Here is a 26,352-nt window from a genome sequence, read left to right on the forward strand (position 1 = left end):
TCTGAAATTGCTATCCCCTCCTGAACCCTTACGAGACTGGTACCTCACCACAATCACCACAACACTCAACAGCATTCTTATCCCCATTCCAACAGCTGTAACTTTCATTTCAAAAGGAACTTCTCAGCTTGATACCTCATGTAATTTAGCACGAAAGGAAACTGTGCAGTGCCTGATTTGGGAAATATACAATAATAGCAATAATATTAGTACTATTCAGAAATGCATTAGAATATTATGCAGTTCATTGAACAAAGTTAATACCATATATATTACCAAAAGTATTTTCTCCTCTGCCTTGACTCACATATGAATTTAACTGTCATCCCCTTCCTAACCCATAGGGTTCGATATGATATCATCAATCCACCTTTTGCTGCTATTACAACTTCCACTCATCTAGGAAGGCTATCCGCAGGTATTAGAAATGTGTACTGTAGCCTATATGGGATTTTTTTTACCATTCTTCCAAAAGCGCATTGGTGTGGTCACACTCACACACTGATGTTGGTTGAGAAGGCCTGGCTGTCTCCGTTCTAATTCATTCCAAATGTGTTCTATTGGATTCAGGTTAGGACTCTGTGCAGGCTGTGATTGTTTTGTTACCTGTAAATTATACATGTATCAAATTATGATCTAAAATTAATTTCTGAAATTACTGTCCCCTCCTGAACCCTTGTGAGACTAGTACCACACCTCAATCACCACATTCTCAACAGCATTCTTATCAGCATTCCTACAGTTCTAACTTTCATTTCAAAACAAATGTCTCACCTTGATGCCTCATGCAATTTAGCGAGGAAAATGAAACTGAAACAGAACATACGCACGGTCACGCCTGTTTACAGCTATAAATGAAGAAGAACCACCATACATTTTCATTCTGGGACATGTGACAGAGAGCTATTCTTTGACATCTCTAGTACTGATCTTCAAAGCACATAAGAAGTGAGTATATGGTTTGATTTCTGTTCAAATTCACATTCTTTGAGGGGAAAATAATTGCAGAAGAATAGACTAGGCCTACATATTAAACAAGGGAATCTTGCTGTGATTGCACAAAAATAAATATTGCACCAGAATATTTTCACTTGATCAAATTGAAGTCAAAAGGTTTCACTTTGAATCAGCAAAGGAGAGCAAAGTTTTAAATGTGACTCTTTAATTACAATTTCTACTATTCAGTTTCAATGCCATCAAAAGCTATTCACATCACAGTAGATATACAGGAAGATAAGCTAGCTAGAATGTCATGGCACACAGTTTGCTGAAGTCCAATCCCTCCTCTTCAATGGCCTTTCACACCAAGTTGACTTTATTATTTTTCTTCAAAAGTATCTTCGCATAATGTGCATGTCTCCTTGCCTTCCAGAATCTGAGTCAGCATGTCGAAAGAAGATGACGGTGGCCGTGGCAAGACCAGAGAGGCAGAGGCAGGGGCAAACTCCTTCAGGTGGGAAGAAGATGACGGTCCTCCAGAAAGTCAGCCTCGCCTTAAAAAGCTTGATCAACCCATTGATCATAGAACCTATACCATGTACCACGGCACATCCAGAGAGGCAGCAGCCTCCATTCAGAGGTCCGGATTCAGGCCATCCAGCGATGGCATGCTGGGTAGAGGAGTCTACCTCAGCCGGGACCTGCAGAAGGCCAGCAGGTACCCCTTGGATCTTCCTGAATCACAGCGAGTGGTCATCAGGGTGAAGGTGGACGTGGGAAAGGTGATAGCAATCAACCGCCAGGGCCATCCCAAGCAGATGACCTGGCGTCAATATGGCTATGACACAGCCTGGGTTCCCGCTGAATGTGGCATGGTGCCCAGTGGCCTGGAAGAGGATTGTGTGTGGGATCCCAACAAGATCACAGTCAAGAAATTGATTTATCCAAAGAAGGGTTAACATGCAGGTGCATCAGGCTTTTACCGCTGAGTTATAATCAAGTTAACTGTTGTGTAGAACAGTAGGCTATATGTAAGTGTATTGTTTTCTAAGAAGGAAATTATGACATTTAATAAATATATTTTGCAAAATGTAGAGAGTGTCATTTTTCTGAATTTATGCTGGTTGTGTCTTCATTGTATGGTTTATCATGGTGGTGCAATGGCCAATTGGTGCAGAATAATACATTTACGGTACCTTTGTCAAGCAAGGACAGAAAAGTAGCCTACATGGCAAACAAGAAAAAAACAGACTTGCGGAAACTCTGTAAATTAATTTGCATAACAGTAGAGTTTGTCCTGAAATCTAAAATGAATCTGAGACAAAAAAAAACTTGCTGTGTACTGCAGGATACAGATGACTGTGGATATATATACAGATACCATTTGAAATTAATTTCAAACGTGGCTGAAGCCACAGTTGTGTTAAATATAATACAAAATACTTATTTGCATGAGGTTATCGACACGCTGATCTTTTAATATTTTGTTTTATTCAAAAGTGGTGTAGTAAGCTCAGTGATTACTCAGGTTGTCATTGCTGCGATCAATGAGGTCAGCGGGTGAAGACACACATGGTTTAGTGGTATTAAGCCGCACACATCAAATAATTTCTGGTGTTATACTCTAACTGATATAATATTGCGTTGGCCCTACTTAGCATTTTGTACGCTACACTTGCGTACAACTCACTTATTCTCAGTGACTACTTTCACTAGTGGAGTACATCCTGAAGTCCCCACTAGAATACATACAATAGTAGCAATAATAGTGGTAATGTTCAGAAATCCAATAAATTGTTATAATGCAGTCGTTAACTAATTGAGTGAACGTAGCTTTTCTTTTTTGTTTATTTCGCTTGGTTATTCAGTTCATTCAATTATTTATTTTGTCTTGTACATTTCCTGTCAAACTGTCCCCACCAGCGGATCCCTCGAACGTCATAGATGCATCATAGATGATGTGGATACTGAACTGGCACAAAACTGGCACTAAAAAGGTTGATTGCATGTTCAGGGACACCAACAAACTGCCAATGCTTATATTTCACTATCCCACTAGAGGGCAGTGTGAGACTTTCCACCTTGTCATTTGTAAATTGGAGGAAATGCTGTCAGTAGTTCATACATTTTTATTTTTTTTCACTGAAGTACATACCTTTAAGTGGTAATATCAGAAAACATGATATATTTGAAGCAGTCTCTTCTTTATTTCCAGAGCTGTTTCTTTTGTTATAAAACTTGAAAGACCATTAAAGGAAATAAGAAATCAATGTTTATTGCATTTGACTCAAAATGTGGTCTCAGTTACAGCAATTAAACCAAATGCTTTACAAAATGTTAAGTAAACTGAATGACAAACACCTGCCCAGCCATGGGCCAATAAAACAGTAGTGTTAGTACAAAGAAGGCTGACTGCAGTTGGTGTGAGGTCGTTAACACTTGATAAAGGCCCCCTTAGACTAGACAGTGGATCCCATTACCTCATACCAGAAATCAAACAGTAGCATGGGCAACACTGATTATAACCAATACTCCAGGGGTGTCTGAAGTAGAAGTACATGATGTAAGTACAACAGTAGTTTGAGATATTACCACAGTTGTAGTTACACCAGAAATTACACTGAGCCTAATGAGTATTTTTATTTTTATTTTACTTCTATGTCCACTTTGTACACTTCTGTGATTTACTAATCAAGATTCTATCTAACATTGATGATTTGGTCTCCAAACACATACTACCATATGGCTTTCAAACATGGATGGCATTTGGGTTGTCTTAGTCGCAGCTAACTCGCTGTTCACCCAGGGCCGTTGACAGCTATGGCCGGGCCTAGGACAAAGTCATCTGAAAGGGCTCACCACCCAATACATACTACATAATAATGGCCCGATTCTGCACCCCACCCCATCTTCTTGGACATGAGACATCATAACCCCTTGTCCCCCCCTTGTCAGCTTCCCTGTGTTCACCCTTCAGAGAACTGCATGAAGAGAGCTTCCTCTTAGCTGTTCTTGAAGTGAGGGACACATTGGATCTGCACGATTTCCGAGAAGCCCTCAGACAGACTGGGCTCCTCAAACTTCTTACTGTTCACAAACACGTTCAGAAACAGCATCATCAATATCATGGCAGTGTTGGCTCTCGCAACTTCAAACATGGACATGTAGGCTACAGTAGAATTAGTAATCCTGACTTGTTCATCATTAGCATTCACTTGTGACTTGAGGAAGGCCATTGAAGGGGAATTAGTGCATCAGTGTGATTGGGGGCTGTATGTTGACAACAGTTACAATAACATTTTCTGATTTTTAATGCCTTTATTTTGATAGTGACATTGAAGAGATGACAAGAGACAGAAAAGATGGGGGAGGTTTGGGAAATAAGGATAGGCCAAGGTCCCTGGCGTAACAGTTGTTTGAGCCGAGCCCATTCTTGTGGAAAATCAACTACATACTTCGTGGTGCGATACTACGATAGAGCCTCATTTTTCGTAGTTGGGCAACACGCGCTGTCGTCGAGAATGGGCGAGAGAGAGAGTGAGAGAGAGCGAGTGAGAGAGAGTGTGCATCCGGGAGGGGAGTGCTGTCGTTGTGTCAGCTTCATGCCATGTCTCCCTTCCTCCAACATTATCCCTAACCTTAACCCTAAACCTAACCCTAACCTTAACTTAACCGTAAATCACTTGTTTGAAATGTTTGATTACCGTCGTTTCCAGTTAGCCTTCACTCACGCTTGATTGTTGACGTCCGTCTGCATTATTCTTCCCCCCAGAACCAAACTACCCCAATTGTCAGTTCCCCCTTTCGTCGCCCAACTACGAACAAGGCTATTCGTAAAAGCACCGCGAGGCTTAAAGTTGATTTTTTTTCTGTTTTTCTCGTAAAGACTTCACGAAAGGCCCAAGTTACTGTTGAGCCAAGGCCAATAGCACAGCATTTTAATGGATGTATCTAATTAAGACGACTCAGTTGTAGCTGTGGAAGATCATATTGTTGACTTTGATGCCCTTTAGCCATTAGACAGCCAATACATATCCCACAATTTATTTCACGAAAGCACTCCAGACTTTTCAATTAGATGATTTGCCCCTACCTCAAGGTTAACTTAGCCAGGGGGATATACCAAGAACATGAAGTGATAACAACGGGTTCAGTTAACGTACAGGAAGTGGTAAACCTGCTAATAAATATACAAACCCCAACTCCGGTGAAGTTGGGACGTTTGGTAAACAGTGAATAAAATCAAAATGCTATCATTTTCAAAACACTCAATCTATTCATTAGATGGAGAATAGTGAAAAGACAACATATTAAGTGTTAAAACCGAGAAAAAATATTGTTTTGGGGGACATATGTACTCATTTCTAATTTGATAAATGCAACACGTCTCAAATAAGTTGGGACGGGGATCAGTGAAATTTAGTAAACGTCCAAATAAGATAAAACAACAAAGAAGAACATTTCAAAATGAATTGTACTGACAGACAATATAGGTGTCCAGGTAAGGTCATCACAGAGAGGCTGAGTCACTCAGAATTAAAGATGCAAAGGGAATAATTACCATAGTTATTACATACATTTTTGAATTCCCTTTGATTTACCAATTTTAAAGCAAAGACACAACGTTTCTGTCATGGCCCTGCTGGTACAGTAGATAGTCATATGAAAAGATTGGTTTAGTTTATTGAAGCCTTGACCAGGCCTTGACCAAAATCTATTTCACAAAATTTCCAGGTGAGCCGTGTGTGTGTGTTGTGTGTGTTTCGTTTCCTTAGACTGGTGGCTCACTGGGAAATTCTGTGTGGCAGATTACCGGTCAAGGTTTATGCTTTTTAAAATCTTTATCACTGCAGGAAGGAGCAAGTGTTGACACCTGCAGAAACTCCACAGTCTACTTCTATTCCCAGACACACCTTTGACACAGGAACCAGAAAAAGAAACTTAAAATCACAAGACTTACTTGAGTATTTGTTGTCCATGTATTTTGGTTTCTGTATCAGGTAGATGCCCCACCTGGGTTTCTTGTTTGGAGAGTTTTTTGAACAATGAACTGTGACTACAAACATTCCAAAAAGCCCAAGTATTAATAATGTTCAACATTGGGCATTACACATTGTAATATTCTAGCACACTGTTCAAGTATTTGCTCACCTGCCTTGACTCACATATGAATTAAACTGCCATCCCATTTCTAATCCATGGATTCAATATGACATCAATCCACCTGTTGCTGCTATTACAACTTCCACTCATCTGGGAAGGCTGTCCACAAGCATTAGGAGTGTATATATGTTAGGTTTACCCTAAACATTTGTTATATGAAACACCTGAAAACAGAATAGACACAGAGAATCGTTATTTATGTTCAAGCGCTTGGAGAGCGAGTAAAGAGGACTGTCAGTACAATCTTCCCTAGTCACTCTGACAGGCCTCCCTCTCTCCAGCCGTTTTATTAAGGACTTCCCTGATTACAATTCTCAACCGCTAGGGGGTGGGGGGCACACATCCCGGTTGAGATTGATTTGCGCACACACACACACAAACACATAGGCCTTGGCCCGCTATCTAAAACATGCACTTTGTTGTGGTTAAGTGCAGGTAATAATTTCAAGGATGCATTCCATCGTTCTGGTGCAGAGAAAGTCTTCGCACAGTTCAGTAGTCTTCCACTGAGCCGTGAACAGCAATTCTTGAATGCAAAAAGGCACATTTGTACCAAGGCATAATGTTTGCGCAACTATAGGATAACATGTAAATACAGTTCCAACAGTATATATAGGGATTTCTGACCATTCTTCCAAAAGCGCATTGGTGAGGTCACACACTGATGTTGTTTGAGAGGGTCTGACTCTGTCTCCGTTTTAATTCATTCCAAAGGTGTTCTATTGGATTCAGGTTAGGACTCTGTGCAGGTCAGTCAAGTTCATCCATACCAGACTCTGTCATCCATGTCTTTATGGACCTTTCTTTGTTGGAAGTCATGTGGGAAGAGGAAGGGGCCTGCTCCAAACGGTTCCCACAACGTTGGGAGCATGGAATTGTCCACAATGTTTTGGTATCTTGAAGTTTCTTTCATTAGAACTAAGGGGCCATGCCCAATTCCCGAAAAAAGAACCCCACATCATAAGTCCTCATCCACCAAATTTCACACTCGGCACAATGAAGTCCGGAATGTACCGTTCTCCTGGCAACCCCCATACTCAGATTTGTCCATCAGATGTCCAGATGGAAATGTGTGATTCATCACTCCAGAGAAAACATCATCACTGCTCACAGCCCAGTAGTGTCGTGCTTTACATCACTGCATCCAACGCTGTGCATTGCCCTTGGTGATTTATGGCTTGGATGCAGCTGATCAGCGATGGAGACCCATTCCATGAAGTTCTATGCGTGCTGAACTTGGGCTAAAGGTTACATGAAGTTTGGAACTCTGTGGCAATTTACTGTGTAGAAAGTCAACCACCTCTTTGCACTATCCGACTCATCAACTGCTGACCCCTCTCCGTCTTTTTACGTGGCCCATCACTTTGTGGCTGAGTTGCTGATGTTCCCATGTTCCCCACTCTTTCTTTTTCTTGAAATGAAGATGACAGTTGAATGTGGAATACTAAGGAGTGATGAAATTTCATGACTGCATTTGGCACACAGGTGGCATCCACTACCCGGACTGTTTTCCTGTTAGGCATACCTGTAAATTATACATTCATAATCAAATTATGATCTACGATTCATATCTGAAGTTGCTGTCCCCTCCTGATCCCCTACAAGACTGGTACCACACCACAAGCACCACACACCACCACAGAATTGTAATCAGCATTCCTACAGCTGTATTACATTACATTACATTACATTACATTACATTGCATTTGGCAGATGCTTTATAACCAAAGCGACTTTCAAAAGAGGACATAATCAAGCCAACATCACAAGCAAATACAAAGTGCACAGGAAATATACAGAACAACAAGTGCAGTTGCAAAGAGAGGTAGGAACAGGAAAATGCACAGGAAATACACAGAATAACAAGTGCGGTTGCAAAGAGGGGGTAGCTGTAACTACCGTTTCAAAAGAAATGTCCAACCTGGATGTCTCGTGTATTTAGCATGAAAAGAAACTGAAACGGAACGTACGCACAGCCACACCTGTTTTCCACCTATAAAGGTAGAAGTGCCACCATTACATTTTCATTCTTGGGGCAGCAGGACCAAAAGCTATTCTTTGGCATCTCTAGTGTAGATCTTCAAAGTACATAAGAAGTGAGTATATGGTTTGATTTTATTTCTGTTGAAATTCCAATTCCTTAGGGGGAAATGATTGCAGGCAAATAGACTGCATATGTACTGTAATAAGAGAATCTGTTTGCTGTGCTAACACAAAAAGAAATATTGCACCAGAATATTTTCACTTGATCATAGGGAAGTCAAAAGGTTTCCCTTTGAATCAATCAGCATTTGGTACTATTCAATTTCAATGCTGTCCAAAGCTATTCACACGACAACAGTAGATAAATGAGGATGGTTTAGAAGGCCACATGGCACACAGTTTGCAAAAGTTAAATCCATCCTCTTCAATGGCCTTCCGCATCAAGTTGAGTTTGTAATTTTACTTCAAAAGTATCATATTCACATGAATTATGCCTCCCAGAATCTGAGTCAACATGTGGGCAGAAGATGATTTCCTTCCACCTGGTCAGCCTCGCCTTAGCAGCACTGATCAACCCGGTGATGGTAAAACCTACACCATGTACCACGGCACGACCAGAGAGGCAGCAGCCTCCATCCTGAAGTCAGGATTCAGGCCATCCAGCGATGGCATGCTGGGTAGAGGAGTCTACCTCAGCAGGGATCTGCAGAAGGCCAGCAGGTACCCCCTGGATCTTCCTGAGTCACAGCGAGTGGTCATCAGGGTGAAAGTGAACGTGGGAAGGGTAATAGCAATCAACTACCAGGGCCACCCCCTGCGGAAGAAATGGCATGACAAAGGCTATGACACGGCCTGGGTTCCCCCTAACTGTGGCATGGTCAAGAGTGGACTGGAGGAGGATTGTGTGTGGGACCCCAAAAAGATCACAGTCATGAATTTGATTCATCCGAAGTCGGGTCAACATGCAGGTGCATCAGGCTTTTACCGCTGAGGTATATATAACTGTTGTGTAGAACAGTAGGTTACATGTGAAGTGTATTGTTTTCAAACAAGGAAATCGTGACATTTAATAAATATATTTGGAGAATGTTCGAGAGAGAGTGTCATTGTTCTGAATTTATGCTTGTTGTGTCTTCATGGTTTATCAGATGGTGCAATGGCCAATTGGTGCAGAATAATACATCATTTAGCCTACTGTACCTCTGTCAAGCAAGGACGGAAAAGTAGCCTACATCGCAAACAAGAAAAGCAAGATTTACGGAAACTCTGAGTAAAACAAATCGGAGACAAAAAAACACGCTGTAGGCTATACTGCACGATACAGATGGATAGCCTATATGTAGGCCCCTTTGAAATGAATTTAAAATGTGGCTGAAGCCACAATTGTGTTAAATATAACTTATTTGCATGAGGTCATTGACATGATGATCTATTAATATTTTGTTTTATTCGAAAGTAGTGTAGTAAGCTCAGCATCAGCAATTACTCAGGTTGTCATTGCTGCGATCAATGAGGTCAGCGGGTGAAGACATGGTTTAGTGGCATTAAGCCGCACACATCAAATAATGTCTGCTGTTGGGAATTCTTAGGCAGCCTTTATACTCTAACTGATATAGGCTAATATTGCGTTGGCCCTACTTAGGATTTTGTACTCTCCACTTGCGTACAACTCACTTATTCTCAGTGACTACTTTCACTAGTGGAGTACATCCTGAAGCCACTAGAATATATACAATAATAGCAATAATAGTAGTACACTGAAGGTTATTATAATGCAGTTGTTTGAAGTAAATGTATACTGGGTGAATGCAGCTTTTGATTTTTGTGTATTTTGATTGGTAATTCAACTAATTCAGTTAATTGTATTGTCTTGTTATACATTTCCTGCCAAACTGTCCCCGCCAGCAGATCCCTCGAGGCCCCCACTCTGGTCACCGGCCCCCACTTTGAAAAAGCACTCCCCTAAAACGGGCGTTCTCAAACTTCCTTGGCCTGAGACCCCCTCAAGGAGTAGATAGATTACTAGATTAATGTTCTCTATGATATATACAGCAGTTAATCTGTTCCAACCCAGGTCTCTGCATCATAGATGATGTGGATACCGCAGATGAAACTGGCACAAAAAAGTTGATGGCATGTTTAGAGGGACACCAACAAACTGTCAATGCTGATATTTCCCCACTAGAGAGCAGTGTGAGGCTTTTCCATCTTCCTTGCGTTTGTAAAGTGGCAGAAATGCTGTCAGTAGTTTATAGAGTGAAAATACTTCAAATAAATTGCACTTTAATGCCCCAAAATGCTTGAGGACACATCCACTGCACATTGTATTTCAAAAAGAAAGTGCCTTGTTGTCTTCAGCATGAATTCAGTAATCTAACTGCTTGGTGGAAGAAACTACTTTGGAGTCTGGTAGTGTGAGATTTCAGGCTTCTGTACCGTTTCCCAGATGGTAATATAGAAAACAGTTCATGGTTGGGGTGACTAGGATCAGCCAAGATTTTTTTTTGCCTTCCTGATGCTCCTTCCCTCAAATAGCTCCAGTATGGAGGGTAAGTCACAGCCGCATATGTTCTGAGCTGTACGCACAACCCTCTGAAGAGCTCTCCTGTTGGCTTGAGAGCAGTTCCCATACCATGCAATAATGGTCCCCGTCAGAATGCTCTCAATGGTGCCTCTGTAAAACGACCTCAGGATCTTGGGTCTCATCCCAAACTTTCTCAATCGTCTGAGGTGGTACAGACGTTGCTGGCTTTTTTTTTTTTACAATGCGCTGTGTGTGACTGTCCCAGGTGAGGTCTTCTGAGATGGTAACGCCAAGGAATTTAAAGTCTCTCACCCTCTCCACTGTCTCACCGTTGATGTTAATGGTTTCAAACTGGTGTTCTTTCCTCCTGAAGTCAACTATTAATTATTTTGTCTTGGACACATTCAGAGACAAGTTGTTTCCTCTACACCACTCCATGAGGTTGTTTATTTCTTTCCTGTAGGCTGTTTCATCATTGCTTGTGATTAAACCGATAACAGTGGTATCATCTGCAAACTTGATGGTGTTGTTGTTGTGTATAGCCACACAGTCATGCATATATAGAGAATAGAGGGCTCAGAATGCAACCTTGCGGAGCTCCCGTGCTGATGGTCAAGGAGGATGATGTGATGGAGCCCATTCTCACCACCTGTTTCCGTGCTGAGAGGAAGTTTAGTATCCAGCTGCAAAGGCCACTGTGAATTCCTAGACTCCTAGATTCTTTTTCCTCATGAACAGCATTTTTTATGTCCGCCCACAAGTTTTCGATGGGATTAAGGTCCGGGAATTGTGCTGGCCACTCCATTAGTTGGATGCTGTTTGTCTGGAACCATGATTCTGCTCACTTGTTGGTGTGTTTGGGGTCATTGTCTTGTTGAGACATCCACGTCAAAGGCACGTTCTCTTCAGTATGAGGCAACATGATTTATTCCAGTATCCTGATGTAGATCCATGGTCCCTGATATGCAGTAAATAGAACCAACATCATAGAACAAACGTAGTACAAAAACATACCCATCATGATACTTGCACCACCATTAGATAAGATCAGATATGGGCTGACATGAAACAGGCTGTTAATGAGGAAAAACCAAGAAAGACAAAGGAAATGTGGAATGTAGTACAACTAACCTAGGCTGCATAATACCTGTTGACCATTGCCGGACTTTGGTCGACTCCATGCACCAAAGATGCGAAACTTTTATTGAAAACCATGGTTATGTAACAAAATATTAGTTTAGGATGCTCAGCAAGGTGAATTGACAAGAATTTGTTAGTTTGGCGAGTTTCCGAAGACAGATGTCAACACTGCTATTTTTTTTAACATTTCTCCACTTTCTATGAAATACTTGAACTATGAACTAACTACTATGAAATTGAATTACTTTTCCCAATTTTCTTCTTTGAAATACAATGTGCAGTGGATGCACAGTGTCCTCAAACATTTTTGGTCATTAAAGTGCAATTTATTTGAAGAATTTTGACTTTTACTCATCTTTGTGAAGGCACTGCTATTTTTATTAACACAACTGTACCTTTAAGTGGTACAGAAAACATGATACATTTGAAGTGGTCTCTTCTTTATTTCCAGAGCTGTATGTTTCTTTTGTTATATGAAAATAAAACTAGAAAGACCATTAAAGGAAAAAACAAATCAATGTTTATTGCATTTGCCTCAAAATGTGGTCTCAGCTACAGCAATTAAACCAAATGCTTTACAAAATGTTAAGTAAACTGAATGACAAACATCTGCCCAGCTATGGGCCTATAAAACAGTAGTGTTAGTACAAAGAAGGCTGACTGCAGTTGGTGTGAGGTCGTTAACACTTGATAAAGACCCCTTAGACTAGACAGTGGATCATACTGCCTCAAACCAGAAATTAGACAGTGGCATGGACAACACCGATTATAACCAATGCTCCAGGTGTATCTCAAGTGGAAGTAGAAGTGTGAAGTAAATTAATGATGCAAGTACAATCAGTATTTGAGATATTACCACAGTTGTTGTTACACCAGAAATTGCACTGAGCCTAATGAGTGTTTTTATTTTTATTTTACTTCTACATCTACTTTGTACACCTCTGTGATTTACTAATCAAGATTCTATCTAACATTGATGATTTGGTCTCCAAACACATATCATATGGCTTTCAAACATGGATGACATTTGGGCTGTCTTAGTCACAGCTAACTTGCTGTTCACCCAGGGCCGTTGACAGCTTTGGCCGGGCCAGGACAAAGCCATCTAAAAGGGCCCACCACCCAATACATACTACACAATAATGGCCCGATTCTGCACCCCACCCCAACTTCCTGGACCTGGGACAACATACCCCTTTGTCCCACCCTTGTCAGCTTCCCAGTGTTCACCCTTCAGAGAACTGCATGAAGAGAGCTTCCTCTTGGCTGTTCTTGAAGTGAGGGACAAAGTGGATCTGCACGATTTCCGAGAAGCCCTCAGACAGACTGGGCTCCTCAAACTTCTTCCTGTTCACAAACACGTTCAGAAGCAGCATCGTCAATATCATGGCAGTGTTGGCTCTCAAACATGGACATGAAGTGGAAACAGCAATACAGCATTAATTCCTAAGGTAAGGTGCTTATTAGCATGTCCACATGACCCAAGGAAGGCCATTGTGGCCGAAACATTGTCACAGCAGTAAACTTTAGGCATTAACTCATGAGTGTAGCACTTTTTTCTTTCCATCGGGTCGTCAGCAGCTCTTTCTCCGGTGTGTCCTGGATCTTCTTTAACATTAGCATATACACACCAGACCTTTTTAATATTTATTTTTCTTCAAATGCTACTATTACTATGTCAGAACGCTATAAAGGACTTAGAAAAAGCACAACAAAATACCTCCTCTTAATGTATGTTCTCTATAAGTCTTCTGTTGTCCAGTCTTGCACTTTAAATGTCTGTATGAGCACTGTCTATGTCCATACTGTCTTATGTCCATGTATGAGTACTGTCTATGTCTATACTGTCTATGTCCTTACCTAGATTAGTCTATGTCTGCATGGGAGAGCAAGAAACGCAATTTCAAATTCTTTGTATGACCAGTGCATGTAAAGAAATTGACAATAAAAACCAACTTGACTTGATATACAACACACATACATCACAAACACATCCTGGTGCGACTTGTCCAATAACTAGAAGGGGGCTATTTAAAGCAACTTCAACGGAGTAACATTAATTCGACATAATAATTTTGGAAGTGGAAATATGAAATGTGAAAATCATAATGGGTGGGAAATCCCCTCCTACAAATTGCACCCTGAGCAATACATTTCAGGTTTTTAGTGCTCTGGTGTATGAGGGGCTGTGCCAGAGTATGACAGCACTACAGTATTTTAATGGGTTTAAAGAGCTCATTAAAATGACTTACTTGTAGCTATGGAAGATCATGTCGTTGACTTTCATGTGTTTTGTGTCTGAAGGAACCATCTCCCGAAACTGAAAAAAAACCAAAAAAAAACCAGTTCATTGTTTATAACTGGCGATATAATTGTATGTTTAGCTGTTTCTTCTGTATATTTAGCTTTGGTTAAGGAATATCTTATTTTATGTCTTTATGTAAGTGCATAAGCAGACAGATAATACTTGTACATGTTTCTCATAAGGGTCAAAATTAGCCATTTTTTGCAGTCTGCTATGCAAATACTATGGTCGGTCATACCAGGCTATGCAAATACTACTGCTTCCTGAATGTACACAGAACTCTTTTATTTATTCCATATTGTTGGGCTTTGTATGCCTGTATTCACGATAGAACAGTCAGAGAGTGGACAGGAAACAAGTGGAAGAGAGATGGGGGAAGCCTCGAGAAAAGACCTAGAGCCGGATTCGAACTCGGGTCCCTGGATGTATGGTACGGCTCCCTTTGCCAACTGAGGCAGGGCATCCCCAACTCTTTAAAAAGAAAGTAAATCATGAGAGCACTTACCTTATTGTTGTGTCTGGCCAGTTCCATAGACGCAGTGAAATTGAAGCAGCGACAAGGCACGCCTGCTTTGAGACTAACGTCTATATACCTGCAGCACACAAATATTGGAAATTATTTAAAAAACATAAAATGGTGATTGATTACGTAATGAATACAGTAAATGGTGATTCCTTACATTAAAAAAAACAGTAAATGGTGACAGATTATGATTTATTGACAGTACATGCTGCAGTGTAATGGATGACGACTGTACCGTTTGCGAGACTCGAGGTCGGGGTTGGTGTTGTCGATGGCAACGCTGTGTCCCTGCTTCAGAGCCTTCTCACAAGCCGTCACACAGCTCTGCCATGAGCCCAGCGTATCCTAGGAGACGGCCAATGGGAACAGGATGCCCAGGACAAATACCAAGAGTTAATTTTACACTTAACCAGCTTTAATAAAAAATACGACATTCATAATTCACAATATCAAAGTACTTAGTATCTCTAGATTTTCTTATTGTATTGGTTCTAGCATCATTTGTAATGAAATATGAAATTTTGTGTAAAACTACAGGTAAACTTACCCGGTTGACGTATGTGTAGCCCTTTGGCACCATGTGCTTGTGGAAGAATGTGGACTTTCCAGCTAAAGCAAAAGAGGTGAAAGGTTTTCCAATAAAGAAACAGACCAGATTCCATAATCCAATAAGTGTAAAAGTAATTGAGTGGTTTGACCCCGGCTTTTCTCTGGACCATGCACCGTGACTTTTGACACTCCTGGACACTGTTCCGCCTGTTCCGGCTGCTCTGTGCTCTGTACCACTCAGCTGTGTGTTTGTGTGTGTGTGATCTGCCTTTAGCTAAATGTACAAGCGTGTGCTTTGGGGTAATATATGTGCAATGATATGTGTGTAATGTCTTGTGTATTCTGTATTTATGCATGTATGCTACTGGACACCTTAATTTCCTTCAGGATTAATAAATGATACTCTACTAAATTAGTAGAGAGCTGTTTAAAGCAGGTCACACTTACATCCTGGGAATCCCACGGCCACCACGACCTCTGGAGAGCTGGAGGTCAGAGAGGCTGAGGGGGGATCGAACAGGCGCCCATTAGGGTCAAGCTTCCTCTGAAAGAAATATTTCCAACAGTGAGTTAGGCGTTAACTTATGCACGACCAAAATCACTAGCAGGATCTGATCACAAAGTTCTATGAAATATGGAATGAATAGCAGAAGGGGTTTTGTGTTGGATTCACAGGTATTTGCCAGGCGACTTGTAATTGGAATTGTAATTAAGCTGATGATTTCATACCCAGTGTTTTTGTTACTGCTATTACAATGTTGTTAACTGTGCAAGCACCACTAAATGAAGAGAAACCATGAACTTGCTGGAGGCTTTAGAGGAATTGTGCTCAACTGATTGTTTAAAAAGAGGTCTTTGGGGGCAAGCAACTGAATCAGTACATTTCTACATCTGCTGAAGATAGCTATCAAGAGATAAATAATCAACATTGAAACAAAACTAAGGCAGTGAGGCTGTCATACGTTTGTCTGGCCGTTATAGTATTGTCTGTTATAGTATTGTTCGTCACAGCATTACTTACTGGATCAAACGTCGGCATGTTGAACTGGGCCTTCTTCCAGCCCAGGAAGTACTCCTCTGGTGTCTCGAACCTCAGGCTGAGGTTTAAGGCAAACTGGGGGGAGAGTTCACATGATGGAAGCAGTTACACTACACTTTGTCATGTAAAAGCAAAAGAAACATCTTGTATTCCATCCATCCACCCATCCATCCATCCATCCCCTGCTGTGTCTTACCAGTCGGTCACTGCATGAGAAGTCTTTTTTCTTCTTGCCAGGGGCCCAGTTTGCTGGTCGCCCAGCCGCGTCTGTTCAAACAGTCAACCAGTTATGCATTACATTTACCACAACCACAGTTGTACTACTGCTTCTAATGCTACGCGTTTTCTTAACACTGGGTCTTTGTATTTACAATAATTCATCAGTAGCATATTCTGTAATTTCAGAAATACTGACCTCCGACGTAAAAACTCTGCGATTTGTCAACCGGAATTCCATCATTTGCCTGCATTTTGAAACCACAATGAATAAAAGAAACAACGGGTGTTGCACCTATAACTATTGGGTACATTAGTTCTAAAGTTGCTTGCTGCTCTGAAACCACAATGAAACCACCTCATTACCAGGGTTGCCAGATTGGGTGTTTTCCTACCCAACTGGGCCGTTTACTATGACTATCTGCAGGTTAAAAAAAATATTGGGCCGATTTTTCTGTAAATATATGTTCATAGACTTGAAAAGAAATCCTTCAAATTCAGTTAATTTGGAATTTAGTGCCTCCACCAGGATGATTTGAGCTTTTTTTTTTGTGATCAATATTTTATTGATTTTCAACAGGGGGAAAGGGGGGGGTGGGGTGTGGTGTGGGGTTACAGACATATTGAGGATCATCATACAACAATAGTGAAACACTAGAAAAGAAAGAAAATATAAAACTGGAGTTTTACATGGCAGAATGATGGATAAGGCATGGTAATATGACCTAACATCTCATCCAAGAAATTAACTTTAATGAAAACTGTTTCCAGGATTCCACAGTAGCAGGTCGAGCTTTGTTTAGACGTGCAGTTGTCAGTTCCATATTGACAATTTTAGTAAGGCTGTGTATCCAAAAGGACTTCATACAAACATCAGGAGTGAACCAGTGTTTTGTAATTGTTTTCTTTGCAGATGTAAAGCCAGCGAAAGGCATTTCACATTGAACAAGTTTAAGAGGAATATCAGACGTATCATTAAGGAGACAAAGAGCAGGGTTAGGAAAATAGGAAATATCAAGCAACTGGGATAATACAGAATTTACATGAGACCAGAAATCGGATATGATGGGACAACTCCAAAACATATGTAAGAATGTTCCAGGTGAGGAACAATTGCAAATATGACAGTCATATGAAGCCTGCAGTTTCATCTGAAACCTTCTATAAGGTGTAATGTATGCTCTGTGAATGGTTTTGAAGTGGATCAGTTGATGTGCAAGGTTCTTAGAAGTCAAACTTAAATTAGACCAAACCGAGTCCCAGTCTACACAAAGATCTAGATTTGAGCTTTTTTTTTGGCTGGAAATCACCGGTTACATCTGGCAACCCTGCTCGTTACAGGTATTTTTGTAATACCCCTTCACATACACAGGGTGGCAGTGTTCACTATTCTGGGTACATGGCAACTGTCAATGGTACTGTACTCAATACACAATAGAATAGTAGGTCTACAAATGAACAAAGCCATATTATTTATGTATATTGTATGTACATATTATATGTATCTACGTACCTGTTCACATAAATGCTTCCACATTCCTGTTACTGGCTTCCTGTAAACCCCTGGACCTGCAGCCACAAACACCTGAAACAAAACCAACAATACATGAAGAGTTGTGCAAAATGACTTGAATGCCATTTCTTGACTTTTGCATTTTATTATTGGAAATGACTGTTCAGACGCCCTTTCATCTATGTGTGAATTCTTGACATTCAAATATTTTGAGGACATACTTATAAAAACTTACATAAAATGTATTTTGCAATACAATGCTGAATACAAACATGTCAATTTACCAAAATGGATATAGGTCATTTAGCAATAAAGCTCTTCACATGTACAGTATATAAGTGTTTTGTGCGTCTGATATGGTCTAATGTTTAAGGATATGGGTCATTTCACGTGAAATCAGACACTTTGGGACCCGACCGACACGGATTTCAATCATACTTGGTGTGCCTTTTCAGTAGCAAGGTAGCACCCCAGAACTGCATTGGTTTGAATCTGACACTAATATTAAGGGAGAAACAGACTAGGAAAGGTTCACATGTGAGGGTAGGACTCTACATTCAGCCTTGAATATATCAGTCAGTGTTAGTCACAAAAAGATGCCTGTGGTGTTGTTTGAAAGCTCTTTTCTGGCTCTACATATTACACAATCACCTTGGAATACAACTACTCTCAGAATATGAATTATGATAAATTGAAAAATTAAAAATTGAATATCTAAAAAACTCATATTTTAAAATGGCCAGTTCCTTGACCAAACGTAGCCGGCAATGTCATGAGCAGCACCTAAAATGCTGGTGTTCGGGTTGTTATTCATTTCAGAGATAATTTGACTCACATATATGGCGTCATACAGACCACTTACTAATAATATGGTAATACCATAGTAGCATCACATGACAAAACAAAAACAAAACAAAAATGGTCCGGAGTCCATGGTCCCAGGTTTCAGAAACTAAGGGCAGATGTCAATTTATACACACCAAATGATGATATGTGAATGTTTGAACATTCCTTCTCTGTGTACATGTGCCATCTTCCCTTTACCATACTTTAAAGAGATAATCAATTGCTACACTCTCATTTTGTACTCTACCAGTGCATTTGAAGCAGCAGCTGTGTCTTTTGTAGATAATGTATAAGTACGTCCCGTTGAAGTTACAGGTTCCACTACCAGAAGCACATCCTGATGATCCATGACAAATCTATCTGGTCTGAAGGGAAAAGTGAAGGATGGAGATGGCCCATGAGGATGCAGGAAGTTCAGTTTCACCTCTCCAGTGCTCGGCATACATTCCTCAGCACATGCTAGCCACCAGTTGCCATCATATACAGCTACAACATACCCTTTGATGCTTGAAAATGTAACACATTCCTTTACTGAGCTCACTCTTTCAACTCTGCCTTCTCTGAATGCTGAAAATGGGCATTGACAATGGGCAGAAGCTGTGTAGTTTTTGAGTACCTGCAATAGTTCTTGCAGATTCCAACCTTTTCAACAGGTTCTCAGCTTCATGATGGTACATCTCTGTTGTGGCAAACTGGCAATGGATGTTCTTGACATTATCCCTTGAACAAATTCAAACAGTTTGGTGTTACAAATTTAATTGTCAATAGGACGTTGCAGACTTGCTCGTGCAGCAAGCCATTTAAACTGTCCCTCCAACGCCATCACATGGACCTTTGCCATGTGATGTGGCAAAAAAAGTTGCACTCTGCAGGTATGTGAAAATCTTGCCCTCGTGGTGGCACAAATTTGTTGTGTTTTTGAGGTTCCTATATTGTGCAGCACAGCCATCAGAAAAAATATAGGATCTTCTTTTGGACGTTCTGTCATTGATGAAGTGTCACTGAGGAACTGAATTAGGAGCTTCTGAAACAGATGTACAGCAATTGTATCATGAATGTTGCAGTCTGAAATAACAACAAAACAGATTTTTTTCCCAGTTTTCAACTGATCTTGGTAGTAGCATACATATGGATGGGATTGTGGCCTGCACTGGTTGTTCCAGTGAAATGATTGAATAGCATCTTGAATTACAAAACTATAGATTTAAAAACGTTCCTGGTTCAAGGGAGTCAGTCAAGGATAATGTCAAGAACATCCATTGCCAGTTTGCCACAACAGAGATGTACCATCATGAAGCTGAGAACCTGTTGAAAAGGTTTGAATCTGCAAGAACTATTCAGGTACTCAAAAACTACACAGCTTCTGCCCATTGTCAATGGACACAGTGGAAGTTAGGCCATTTTCCAGCATTCAGAGAAGGCAGAGTTGAAAGAGTGAGATCAGTAAAGGAATGTGTTACATTTTCAAGCATCAAAGGGTATGTTTGTAGCTGTATATGATGGCAACTGGTGGCTAGCATGTGCTGAGGAATGTATGCCGAGCACTGGAGAGGTGAAACTGAACTTCCTGCATCCTCATGGCCCATCTCCATCCTTCACTTTTCCCTTCAGACCAGATAGACTTGTCATGGATCATCAGGATGTGCTTCTGGTAGTGGAACCTGTAACTGCAACGGGACATACTTATACATTATCTACAAAAGACACAGCTGCTGCTTCAAATGCACTGGTAGAGTACAAATGAGAGTGTAGCCATTGATTATCTCTTTAAAGTACGGTAAAGGGAAGATGGCACAGGTACACAGAGAAGGAATGTTCAAACATTCACATATCATCATTTGGTGTGTATAAATGGACATCTGCCTTAGTTTCTGAAACCTGGGACCATGGACACTGACCATTTTTGTTTTGTTTTTGTTTTGTCATGTGATGCTCCTATGGTATTACCATATTATTAGTAAGTGGTCTGTATGACGCCATATATGTGAGTCAAATTATCTCTGAAATGAATAACAACCCGAACACCAGCATTTTAGGTGCTGCTCATGACATTGCCGGCTACGTTTGGACCAAGGAACTGGCCATTTTAAAAATAGGAGTTTTTTAGATATTCAATTTTTAATTTTTTCAATTCATCATAATTCATATTCTGAGAGTAGTTGTATTCCAAGGTGATTGTGTAATATGTAGAGCCAGAAAAGAGCTTTCAAACAACACCATAGGCATCTTTTTGTGACTAACACTGACTGATATATTCAAGGCTGAATGTATAGTGTCCTACCCTCACATGTGAACCTTTCCTAGTCTGTTTCTCCCTTAATATTAGTGTCAGATTCAAACCAATGCAGTTCTGGGGTGCTACCTTGCTACTGAAAAGGCACACCAAGTATGACTGAAATCCGTGTCGGTCGGGTCCCAAAGTGTCTGATTTCACGTGAAATGACCCATATGGGCTTTAGACCAGAGGGTTACACCCTTCCCCTTCCAACCGCACTCCATGGCTGAAGTGCCCTTGAGCAAGGCATCTAACCAAATACTGTTCCAGAGACTGTAACCAATGCCCTGTTAACCCATTGATGCCTGATGTTGCGTTGCGCAACATTGGCCCTGGCGCCTGGAGCTACATTACGCAACATTCAGGCTCATGAGATTTGAGACAACTTTATTAAACATCTCTGTTTGTTTGAGATGAATGAACACATTATAATGAAAGATGAGGGTCTTAGCGTTTAAATGGAACTTTGTGCATATTTTATGTGCTTCAGAAGCTGAGATATTTAGGTTTTTATAGGCTGAGGGCAGCTTTTCTTAAAAAGGGCTCAGGCACTCAGCACCCTTTTTTGCAGGTGCCCCAGGCATCCATGGGTTAATACCATAACTTAAAAGCGTCAGCTAAGTGTACTGTAATGTCATGTTGTGTGTATGTGTGTGTGTATGTGTGTGTGTGTGTGTGTGTGTGTGTGTGTGTGTGTGTGTGTGTGTGTGTGTGTGTGTGTGTGTGTGTGTGTGTGTGTGTGTGTGTGTGTGTGTGTATGTGTGTGTGTATGTGTGTGTGTCCAACATTGCATGTTTGTGTCCAACAGTGTGTATAAGTGTATCCAGCGTTGTATGTGTGTCTGTCCAACAGTACTGCTAGTTAACGATGACTACAGTGAGGGGGAAAAATATGTACACAAGATGACTTACATTACGTACATTTCTCCCAGCGTCATGTAGAGCTATAAGGCTTTTATCTCCCAACATACCTGCACAGGCAACTTAAGTGTCTGCAGAATGTCTTCCACTTTGGATTTAAACACCTCTTCTTTTAGGGAGCCCTTCGCTATGCCCATTTGATTGGTGAAAAACACAACCTGATTAACAGGGAGAGAAAACAAGACATAAGGTTTCGCAGTTTACATATGTGGCACACACTGCAGTGCAATTGTTACGACAAATTCACTCACTCAATTACTCTCCTTACTTAAATTCCTAATGCACTTCATTGTTGTCGTTCCTTTCACAACAAAAATCCATTTAAGCCATGAAGCAAAACACACCTTATAACCGGATCCCAGCAGGCTAGCCAGTTTGGGCTTTATCTCAGGGAAGAGAATTCTGTCAAAAAAAGGATAGGAGTTGTACTGTGATTAGAACTAGGAGTGGGCTAATTCTATTCACAAAGAAATCAGTAACCCATGGAATAAGTTTTATCAACCTTCCAAAGATGAGGCAAATCTACATACATTATATACATAAATAATTACGCCCAACATTTTGTTAAAGATTGCAAATTATGATAAATGCTTTCGCAACATGTTTGCAGAAAAAGCTCAACGACATCGTACCAACATTGCTATGACAATACTGAGTGTCTTACTGTAAATAACAGAATATATGGTCGTTACTATGTCTGTGACATGCTATGACAGAGGCACGGTGTAAAGTAGTTAATTCATGCGTTTCCCACATTATTTTACAGTGTAATAAAAAGGTATTTTTTAATCACCTCCAGTCATCTGGACCCGTTGGGAACACTTTACCAGACTTGGTTGTGATGATGCAGCCATCAATGTCAAAACCAGCAATCTGAAATGAGGCAAATCCTTTGAAATTACAATAATCTCGTCCCGCATGATCTCCGCTTAAAGCCTTCCAGGACAGAGGCCAGCAAACATGCCTATGCCTACTGTACATCAACCACTCGAGGGCAAACTCAAGAATTTTCTTATTAATGTACTGCTGTATTAATATATTCTACTGTTGTAAAACACACATTTTAAATGACAAATCATTTTAAGTGTCACTGTTGTTATCGCTGGGGGTTAGTGGAACACTGTACCGGTAATCGGTGTGAAATAGACTTCACTATCATAGTCCTAACATTACTATGGCATTACACAGAGCCTTTAGTAATACACTCTGATTTTGGTCTTTGCCATTTTTGTAACAGCTAATTTATGACAGGGGCAATGTCTAAGCAGAGTAAATCTAGGAATCTAGGCATCAATGACTTTTATTTGTCACATGCATAGAATTACTAAAAGAAATTCTACAGTGAAATTAGAGTTGCCCGTCTACTGTGCATAGGTGTGTGTCTGTGTGTGTATGTGAATGTGTACGTGTACGTGTGTGTGTGTGTGTGTGTGTGTGGGGGGGGGGTCCCCACCTTTGAGCTGCCTCTAACACCCGCCGCGGTGTACAGGATGAGGTGACCGGTCTTCTGCCAGTTGCTCTTGGAGCAGGCCGAGGACCCCATCTGGGCTGTCCTCTCCGTTGCCGGCTTAGAAGAGCTGGCCCTCTCTGCCAGACTCTGCAGCCTCCTCAGGTTCTCCTCAGCAGCCCTCTCTGCCTCTTCATCATCATCATCATCATCATCAACAGGTGCTTCTGTTCGCCCGCGCTTCTGCTCCATCTCATCCTCTTCTGAACTGTGAGGTCTCTTCACGGACTATAAGGAAAGACATACCAGGATAAAGTATTCAAGACCATTATGGTCATTGAGGAAAATATCAATGACACCAAAACAGAAGGGAAGGCCACAGATGAGAAAGATGAAAGGATAGGAATATAACTGAGTTCAATCATTATCAACAGCTTGATTTGTTTGGTGTTTGTCTGTTTTTTGCCATGATATAATCTCAATTCACCTTCTGGCCTATTCTCCTGAAATTACTAGTCTGCTTCAAGGCTGCTGAAAACTTTTGTAGGGCCAAAATCATCTGAAAGGACCTCAATACTCAATACATTCAATGTAGTGTGGCCAACATTATCGTGTTCGTCCATTCACAGCAAAACCCTGTAAAAATGTCATGCTGAATAGAGAACGATTTTGCCCTCCTTCCATACCTTTTTGGGAGAGGGATGGAAGAAGTCCTGTATGCTGCGTTTGGGAGCCTCAGTTGCCTTTTGGGCCTCCCTCCCTTTCCCAGACTCTCTGCTCTTCTGGCCGGAGGTAGAGCCGTTGGAGTTTGCGGTGAAGTGGAGAGTGAAAGGGTGGCTCTGGTTAACCAGGAACAGAGTCCCATCCTCACCCAGGATGCCAGAGTTTCCTCGGCGCAACTCCTCATGGTTAAGCGATGAAGGGTTGGGACCCAGCTGTGAGAGATGGACATTTAAATTCTGAATACCTTTGAAGTTGTTCAGGCTTATGGCATGGTCCTCTGTTATGGTATTTTTTGTTGATTGTGGGAAATGCAATAAGCTGTATGGGACTGAAGTTTGGGAAGGGGTAGGTTCATTACCTGTGTCACGTGTACTTCACGAGATGCATAGTTGGCAACTAGTTTTACTACAAAGGAAAGAAGAAGAATGAAGAAGGGGTGAAAAATCAGTATCAAAGACACTTGAATGCACAACACCCACAAAGCAGCAATCCATGACTGGTTGGGGAAGTTGCGTGCCTACTAGAAGTAACGTGACTCACCCTGATGCCTGGAACATTTTTTGTCGGCTACTCCTGATTCTGCTCCCCTGCCAAGTATGAGGGCCCGCCCGTCAGTCAATGAGATGCGAGTTCCCGACACGCCTTTCAATATACACTGCATCTGTAATAACAACAACCGACCAAAACAAGCTTTACAGGAAACTCCTTCCAACAGTCCAGGTAAGTCATACAGTCTCGGCCCTTTAGAGGGTAGTAAAATGCGTACTTTGCTCCCTGACCTAGCAGGCTTCTCGCATTAAATGGGACCATGTAGCAAACTAAACGAATTTTCCAGCAGATACACACGGAGTAGATGTAGAATATGATTATGATAGTTTGCTGTTTTTTTGGGCTAGAGGTGCTTGCACAAAAAATAACTCAAACAACTTTGTTCGTGGTAGAGATAGCATAGCACGTTCTTGCTCGCTTGCTTGCAAGTAGCCTACGTGGTGTTGTGGTGTTTTCCTGGTGGGAAAGTTTACAATACGCACAAATCTATCAATACTTTATTAATCGTTGCAGTTCTGCAAGTGCTCGGTGTTGGTGGTAACAACAACATCTGATATTAAGGTGAAAGTTAACGCCACTTCTGAAGTGTCTGTACAAAAGAACGTACCTTTTTGTGCTTCGTGAAAACACGTCCGACTAGAAATTCAACCTCACATTTTCGTTCCCCCTCACTTGTCTTGAGATGGCAAGGAACACTTTCTGGAGAGGGCTACCCCACACATCACAGATTTTTACACCCACATAGTAAGCACATCGACTGGTGATAGCCTATACCAAACACATAGGATTATTACAAAGAGGGCAAATCACAAATATGTAATTAAAATGTGTGCAGAATAAGAACTATGTTTTGGGCTCGTGAAAATTGTCATGAATTGTCAGCACATAGCACACACTGATCTGTACAAATGAAACAAGTAAATCCACTGTTTAGGCAGCTATTGTATAATTTCACAAGTACTGAAGGAAAGGATGTGAACTGTTTGTCTAGAACAGTGATTCCCAACCAGGGGTATGTGTACCACAAGGGGTACGCGAGCACACTGCAAGGGGTACTTGGAAAAATGTAATTTTAACAAATGCATGGAGCATAGTCATGCTGCAATAGAAAAAAGTAATGTGAAACATGAGTTAGGGGGTACTCAGTCATGACGCAACAAAAAGCAGGGCTGATAGTATTCAGGCTCCATGCCTGATTTCAGGCTTGACAGAGTTTGCAAAAATAAAACATTGATAATAATGAGCCATTAGGTTATTCTTATCTCAGAAAGTGTTACAGGTTCAGGGTTTTCTTCTACTATCAGGCTTGAATAATGGTCATACACAGGCTATTAAATATTTGAATAATATGTCAAAATAGGCCTACGTTACGTCACTATGCAGTATCTTGTCGTCGCAGGGGGAAAAGTTCAGGCTCAGGATTTTTTTTCACTATAACCCCTGAAAAAGGCTTAGGGGGTACATGACACAAAAAAGGTTGGGAAACACTGGTCTAAAAGATGAACTGTGTCTTATGGACTTCCGACAAGGTCTCTGACCTGTAGTCGTGCCGAAAAGCGAGTCCCTGCCAGAACACGAGTGCCTTCATTGAAACCAATGGAAACCAATGACCAATTTTTCAGATATTTTTTTTACCCATTTTTGCAGACAAATCCGACACAATTTAAGATGGAAAGCCTATCAATAAAGCATCTACAT

At 41.0% G+C, this 26,352-nt stretch overlaps 2 protein-coding genes across 2 annotated transcripts; one reads left to right on the plus strand and one right to left on the minus strand.

Annotated features, from left to right (window-relative positions):
* The first annotated feature begins 880 nt into the window (after positions 1 to 880).
* Positions 881 to 9,164, plus strand: LOC134453472 (uncharacterized). The gene is made up of 4 exons (XM_063204277.1): positions 881 to 948; positions 1,373 to 1,893; positions 8,293 to 8,299; positions 8,647 to 9,164. The coding sequence occupies exons 2-4, from the start codon at positions 1,386 to 1,388 to the stop codon at positions 9,074 to 9,076; spliced, it is 945 nt and encodes a 314-aa protein (XP_063060347.1). The 5' UTR covers positions 881 to 948; positions 1,373 to 1,385; the 3' UTR covers positions 9,077 to 9,164.
* Positions 9,165 to 12,246: 3,082 nt separating this feature from the next.
* On the minus strand, positions 12,247 to 25,361 carry pnkp (polynucleotide kinase 3'-phosphatase). The gene is made up of 18 exons (XM_063204278.1): positions 25,262 to 25,361; positions 24,646 to 24,766; positions 24,464 to 24,510; positions 24,069 to 24,317; positions 23,389 to 23,670; positions 22,729 to 22,808; positions 22,280 to 22,337; positions 21,986 to 22,093; positions 17,895 to 17,966; positions 16,581 to 16,629; positions 16,362 to 16,432; positions 16,148 to 16,240; positions 15,574 to 15,670; positions 15,125 to 15,186; positions 14,813 to 14,922; positions 14,560 to 14,647; positions 14,002 to 14,069; positions 12,247 to 13,096 (listed from the first exon to the last, which is right to left on the minus strand). The coding sequence occupies exons 2-18, from the start codon at positions 24,764 to 24,766 to the stop codon at positions 12,976 to 12,978; spliced, it is 1,776 nt and encodes a 591-aa protein (XP_063060348.1). The 5' UTR covers positions 25,262 to 25,361; the 3' UTR covers positions 12,247 to 12,975.
* Between the last annotated feature and the right edge of the window lie 991 nt (positions 25,362 to 26,352).

The sequence above is a fragment of the Engraulis encrasicolus genome, chromosome 8 (genome assembly GCF_034702125.1).
Source record: "Engraulis encrasicolus isolate BLACKSEA-1 chromosome 8, IST_EnEncr_1.0, whole genome shotgun sequence".
In the NCBI taxonomy this organism is placed as follows: domain Eukaryota; kingdom Metazoa; phylum Chordata; class Actinopteri; order Clupeiformes; family Engraulidae; genus Engraulis; species Engraulis encrasicolus.